At 37.6% G+C, this 7,283-nt stretch overlaps 1 protein-coding gene across 1 annotated transcript; it reads right to left on the reverse strand.

Annotated features, from left to right (window-relative positions):
* Positions 1–2,972: 2,972 nt before the first annotated feature.
* On the reverse strand, positions 2,973–7,045 carry LOC137084467 (olfactory receptor 2K2-like). The gene is made up of 2 exons (XM_067450738.1): positions 6,148–7,045; positions 2,973–3,100 (listed from the first exon to the last, which is right to left on the reverse strand). The coding sequence occupies exons 1-2, from the start codon at positions 7,043–7,045 to the stop codon at positions 2,973–2,975; spliced, it is 1,026 nt and encodes a 341-aa protein (XP_067306839.1).
* Between the last annotated feature and the right edge of the window lie 238 nt (positions 7,046–7,283).

The raw sequence follows: 7,283 nt of genomic DNA on the forward strand, positions 1-7,283 counted from the left end.
CCCAGTGGGGAGGAAGAATAATAATAATAATAATAATAACAAGAACTGCAAGCAGTTGTACGGGGCCAAGCCCCAGAAGGGGCTTTCGCCGAATGCAGAGCCACCTTTATAAGGCTGTCCCCCACGGGACTCGAACCCATAACCTCGGGGTGCGGCGTCCATCGCTCATCTCGTTGCGCCACCGGCCGGGCTTGTGTTCAAACACCTGCTGAAGTTCCATAGTTCTAATGAGAGTCGACTCAAAATGAAGATTTTTTTCAAATAAATGGACAGCATTTAATGTTTAAAAAGTTCTGTTTAGATCAATCTCAGAATGACTCAACGTATTGAACAGAAGCACATTTGGCAAATAACCAATTGGCATGCTAAGCTAACTAGCATGAAAACACAAACACAGGATGGGTCAACTTCAGTGACAAATATCTCAGGAACGGTAGCGAATATCAAAAATCCGTTCAGTCATTTCTGTGCGGCTCAGTCCAACGATCATCTCAGCCAATTTTGGACAAAATTTGACAAAATTTGAAAGAGGAGTAGCAAAAAAACTGTTTTTCACTTGTTTCAATATTGCGGACAATAACCTTTTTGGAAAATGACAAATGATATATCGTCGTAATCTGCATAAGCCAGGGAACAAAATGACATAAATTACACCAAATTTGGACAAAGTTTTCAAAAGTTATAAACGTTTTAGCAAAAATTCCTATATCTCTGGAACACTAGGTGGCGCTATTCTGAAACTTCTCAGGTACGTTTGGGACATGCTGACGGTCACGCATGCCAAATTTTGTGCAGATATGTCAAATATTTCAAAAGATATCACATTTTATGACAAAATTCAAAATTGCGGTCACGTGGTTCATCCGATCCTAACATATCTGGTATCACCAGATTCGGCATGTCACGCGGAATCCATAGATATCAATTATATGATTTTCTGACAAAGCGTTCAGAAGTTATGGGCAAAAATAGCCTTTTTTCATATCTCATGACCCCTAGGTGGCGCTGTTCCCAACTTTGGCATGTACCCTCAGATCATGGGTGTGATGAAGTGTACCAATTTTCGTTTTGATTGATCAAAGTTTGGCCGAGATACAGCCTCAGAACCAATTTTGGGTCAACCTCATTGAGTTCATGACATCATAACTTTTGAACAAAGAAGAATAAAAAAAATCTGTTTAGTCATGTCTGTGCGGCTCAGTCCAAAGATTTTTTCATTCAAATTTGAACAAAATCGGACAAACTTTGAAGAAGGAGTAGCAAAAAAACTGAATACTGTACTTTTCAAAATGGCCGTTACTGTAATAGGAGGAGCCTTAATGTAAGATAATGAATGTGATCAACATGAGGAGAGAAATCAGGTGTACTAAGTTTCATTTCTCTGTATCAAAGGGTTCAAAAGTTATAACAGTTTAAATGTTGAATATTTGGACTGGTGGTGGCGCTATAGAGTTGGTTGTAGAGACTCCAAATTTGGAGCAATTACTTTTCATAAGCATCACTACAAGTGTACCAAATTTCATCATTTTCCTACTTACGGTTCATAGGGCTGCCATAGGAACCCAGTGGGAAGAAAAAGAATAATAATAATAATAATAAAGTATACTAACAATTCCAATAGGGGCTACAGCCCCTTCGGGGGCTTGGCCCCTAATAAGAAAACTAACAATTACAATAGGGGCTACAGCCCTTCGGGCTTGGCCCCTAATAATAATAATAATAAAGTAAACCAACAATTTCAAGAGGGGCTACAGCCCCTTCGGGGGCTTGGCCCCTAATAATAATAATAAAGTAAACCAACAATTTCAAGAGGGGCTACAGCCCCTTCGGGGGCTTGGCCCCTAATGAGCCTATTTTCAAGTGGGGTTCGGAGTGTTTCTTTAAGGGGGGGGGGGTGCACATTTTATGTCAATCTCATGTCAACCTTGAGTACTTATAAGCCCCTTTCACACTGCGATTCTGGCAAATACAAGGATAATGCGACCCAGCATTTGTTCCCGGGCCGCTAGATTTGGTCCATTCACACTGCCAGCTAAATACCGTAATATGTGCGCTTTCACACACAACCCGTAACGGTCCCGGGTCGAGTTGACACGTGACATCCGGATGTGACGTATAACGGCGAGCGATCTCAGCTTCAGCGCGGATAGTAAGGAGCTCCGTGGTCTCGACTTGTGTCCAGTTTGCGCACATTTCTGCTTGTTTAATTTTAGTTTCTTTTGTATACGAACACTCTCTGCGTTTAAATCACCGACTAGCTCTTCTGGCACTGCAGGGTTGTATTATTGAAAAGCTCTATGAGTCGCACGATAACTACATAAACGTTGTGGAATTAGTTTCGGCTTTTGTTCACACAGCGCTCGTCCCGGGTCGAATACCGAAATATTACTAGGTCCCCGACCCGGGTCGAATTCGGTAATCAATTCCAGGACGTGGCTGCTTTCACACAGAAGGTGACCCGGCAATGTTCCGGGAATATTGCGGGTCCGACGTGCAGTGTGAAAGGGGCTATAGAGTAGTATTGCATCCTTTATATCTCCAAAAAGTCGCGTGCAGCTATTGCATTCTCAACTCTCAGTGTCTGAAAGCTCTGACATACTTAGAAAATGTGGAAACAACATCCTAAATAAACGATGACTATCAATCCGATTTAGTCATATGCATATATATGATCCAGAATCAGTTCCAGAGGCTGAAATTTAAGAGGAGCAGCAGCAACTACTACAGCAGGACGTCTCCATGTGTATGTAACTTTAGTGCTAATATTTTACTAATATTTGCTAGCGGCTTGTGTAAATTACTAATTTCTACTTTCATTACGTTGTTGACATTTTTTGTGTCTGCCCGTTTTAAAAGGTGTACATGTGGAAAGTGCACATCGCATGTTGTTTAGGCCAGTGCTTTTCAAACCTGTCCTGGAGGACCCCCAGCCCTGCACATTTTATATGTCTCCCATATTTGGCACACCCACTTCAGGTCTTGCGGTCTCTACTAATGAGCTCATGAGTTGAATCAGGTGTGTTAGATGAAGGAGACATACAAAATGTGCAGGGCTGGGGGTCCTCCAGGACAGGTTTGAAATCCACTTGCACGTTGATAGCTAACAACACACACAGACATTTGAAGTAGTTTTACTCATCGCCTGCAGTTACAACGCATCACTAAACCTTTATCACTGGGAGAGCTCCATTTATCAGCATTTGGACAATCTACAAATCCGGAGTTTAACTGGGCCTTGTTTATAAAACAATCATCGCCGAAATGTAGGGATTTCATGAAATCTTGTGACCTTTGCAGCACAGCCAGCGACTTCCCTAAAGCCGAGCAAAGCGCATTGTTGAAACCGCTGCTTTCGCTCTCTCGCTCTGGTCAAAGTGTGTGCGTGCGTCCTTCCGGGAGAAGTGCCTGTATGGCTCATATAAGGAAATTCTGCCCTTGTTGACATCAAGCAGACCCATACTCGGGAATCCTAGTATTTAAAGGTGTAAAAAATCCTCTAAGTTGGTGGCAACAATCGTGGTAACGTAGCACAGCTGGTAAAGACATACTTGACCATATCTCAGTAAAAAACGTTCAGCAGTTTGGTGTTTTTGACAAACAATATGTAGATGTTTTTTCACAATTTAGTGAGTGGAAATGAATTGTTTCTGAATGTCAGTTTGTTCACTTTTGTTACCTAATTTTCCTTACACGCTCATGAATTAAATTAAATTTTATTTTTAAAAAATTTGTTGAAAAGTTAATGCACTTTAAAATGCTTGATTTGGTTTACATTTCCTTGTTGTGCTCGCTTGCACCCTCTTGTTGGCATAGGAGACTACATTATTTTTCCCCCTCTAACATTAAAGGGTCAGTTCACCCAAAAATGAAATTCTGAAATGAATTACTCACCCTCATGCTGTTAAACCGTAAGACCCCCGTTTATCTTCGAAACACAAATGTAGATATTTTTATTGAAATCCGATGGCTCAGAAAGGCCTCTATTGGCAACAATGATATTTCCTCTCTCAAGACCCACAAAAGCCACTAAAGGCGTTGTTAAAAAGCCCATCTCACTACAGTGGATCTACAATAATTTTATGATGTGACGAGAATAGTTTTTGTGTTAAAAAAACAACAACCTAAAGGACGACTTAAATAGCGATGGCCGATTTCAAAACACTGCCTCATGAAGCTTCTGACCTTTATGAATAATATTAAATGTTACAAAGGGTTACAAACTAATCAACAAGTTACATATTGTAACATATCATATTATCAAGGGGGGTTGTGGTAGTCAGACTGGGTCCAGTTGGAGATTTTTAACATATGTAAGGGAGGGCTTCCTTCCATGCTAAACATACTGTTAGGCCCCTATAAAGAATATCTAATCTTCTCTTGAAATATAGGCATCCTCCATCTAGTGTGTGTGAAATGGTGGCTTTGGGACCTTCCAGTTTAATTAAACTACACGTCTTAGCAAACAATGTATGAAAAATAACACAATTTTAAAAGTGAGTGGGCAGCAGATAAGCTACAGACAACACCCAAAAGAGGCCAATAATAGGTGATGGTGATATGTCTAAAGATAATAGAGAATTGAATACTGATCCCGAAAATGAAGAGAGTTCTGGTCAGGTCCAAAACATATGGGTTAGTTTGGCTGGACCTAAATGACACCTGTTTAGACATTAAGGTCTGGAGACCAACTGGTACACAGACTGTCAACAGGAAAAGACTGTAACTATTTAAAAAAATGAAGCCTTCAGCAAAAACATCAATAATTAGGATGACTTTCAATTACAGACAAAGACAAGGTGTTGCAGCACTATCTTTTTGATATTACACATACACAAAGCATATTTTTTTTCTCAGCTCAAGTTCACCGTAGTATTACTTTCAGCAATTGTTGTAGTGTTCACACTTGTAGACAATTGTTTTGTCTTGTGTTCCTTAGACAAGGGGTCCACCATGTGGACAAGATTATGCTATTGCATTTACCAAAACAAGGCAAATTAATGTCAGATCTGCACATCTAAATGGGAGTCGTTATATTTAAATAAGTACAGTATCTCACATTCTGTTAGAGCAAATGTATTTGCTATGTAAATAATAATAATAATAATAATAGCAATACCGAATCTCTGATATGCCAGCAATTAAGCTTTATTTATTAGAGAAATATTTTTAATTATATACTTTAATATGTGCCACCAATATGAACTAAAGCTGAGGTTTTGCTCAATTTTAAAGTTTAATCTAGTAAAGAACCTTTAATCCTAAAATAATAACACAATTGCTAAAGAAAGAAATACAGTTAGGATCTAATATAGTTTAGTCTCCTTGCTCATCATTAAGGAAAATAAGAACAACCCAACCTGGATAGCACTAGATGGTGACAAATCACCACTAAATCAGGGCATTTGTTTAGCAAGATTTTTGAGTAATAGGGGATTACAGAACAATTGGACATAATTGTCAACCTATAGTATTCATTGTTTTGATTTACTCTATAATTACATTATTATTTGTGTATTACTGATCATTTTAATGACATAACACTTTTTGACTTTCTGAAATATTGTGAAATAAGTGTCAGTACAAAAATGTATAGGTAAAGCTATTAACCATCTTTTAGCTAACAGCATATACATTTGATATACACGTGCAACTTTTTTTGTAAATAAAATTAAATAAGCTCCCTCCCCACCCCGTGCAGTCAGCACATTAACTGCACAGTACAATTGTCAGATGTTCTTGTTTCAACTGAAGCACAGGACTGTAAATTCTCAAATGATTTAGCATCCATGCCAGCATGACCCCTGCTGTTAGCAACACATACTAAAAATCTGATTTTATGTTGATATCAATGTATAATAAAGATTGATATTATAATTGATATAATGACACTAGTATATTTAAACAGAATGAATATTAAATATATTTCCACTAATGGTATCTTTGAGTAGACAAAAATCTGAAAGTAGACAAAACATTTATTAAGAGTTTTTGCTTTTAATCATGTCTTTGGTTATATATAGCTTACATATAATTTAACACATAATGTACATAAAGATCATGAAATTGCAAATATTTTAGGTACTTTTAGTTTTGAAGTATAATAACAGCTTGTTGATGCACACAGTCTCTGGGTAATTTTAACAGTACATTTTCTGATCTCTTTGGTTCTAACGCCATATATTACTGGATGCAAAAGTGGTGGTAAAAGTGTTACTTGGACTGATATAAAGACATTCATCTCACTAGACATAAGCATAGTCAATCGGTTATATATAACAGAAAAAACTGTGGCAATTGAATAGTTTATGAAGATTATCAAATGAGGAAGGCACGTTCCAAGTGCCTTGCTTTGACCATTTTTTGACGCTTTCAAACTAACAGAAAGTATTTTAACATAAGACAGCAATATCAGAAATGTAGGGAGCACAGATAAACACACTATTATAAGTAAACCATACACATTGCTTAAAAAGCTGAGACTACTCGTACCACATGATATGTTAATGATTGAAAGGTTATCACAAAATAGCTTATTAAGAGTACGGCTGCATAAGGGAATTCTTGATGTCAAATATATTTGACCAGCTATAGAGAAAACAGGAACTAAGTTGCTTAACATTAGCCACATTTTAATTTTACTAGGATTCATTATAATATGGTACTGTAATGGCTTACAAATGGATACATACCTATCATAGGCCATTACTGTCAAAGTAGAGTAAGTGCAAGCAGCATAAATACTAAGCAGATAAACTTGGAGAAGACACCCCTCATATGAACTGGTGTGCCAGTCAGTTAGGAGATTTAAAAGAACATTTGGCCAAACAGCACTGCTTCCGAGCAGTCCACTGCATAACAGGTTAAACAAAAATATATACATTGGCTTATGGAGACTTGATTCTAAATAGATAACAAGCATTATACATATGTTTGCTAAGGTTGCAACTGAGTAAATTACGAAAATAAAAATAGTCAATGCATATTTCCGTGGACCCAGTGCCTCATATGATGAAAATACCAGATCCAAACCAGTAGATTTGTTCATCCTTAAAGCTGGAAAAGCAAATAATGAAACATGAATATGGTCTTCTTGAATTACATATATTATAGTATTAGTGTTGCAAAGTTAAATGGTTGTTACATAAGCTATAAATATATCTCTCAATGCCTTGTGTAAAATGTAAGACCTGCAAATATAATACCCAACAAAAATTCCTGTTGTACCTTATTGTTAAAACAGACCAGGATCTGTGTGCACTGATTTATAAAGCCCTTCTGTTGCT

Source organism: Pseudorasbora parva, chromosome 8 (assembly GCF_024679245.1).
Source record: "Pseudorasbora parva isolate DD20220531a chromosome 8, ASM2467924v1, whole genome shotgun sequence".
Taxonomy (NCBI): Eukaryota; Metazoa; Chordata; class Actinopteri; order Cypriniformes; family Gobionidae; genus Pseudorasbora; species Pseudorasbora parva.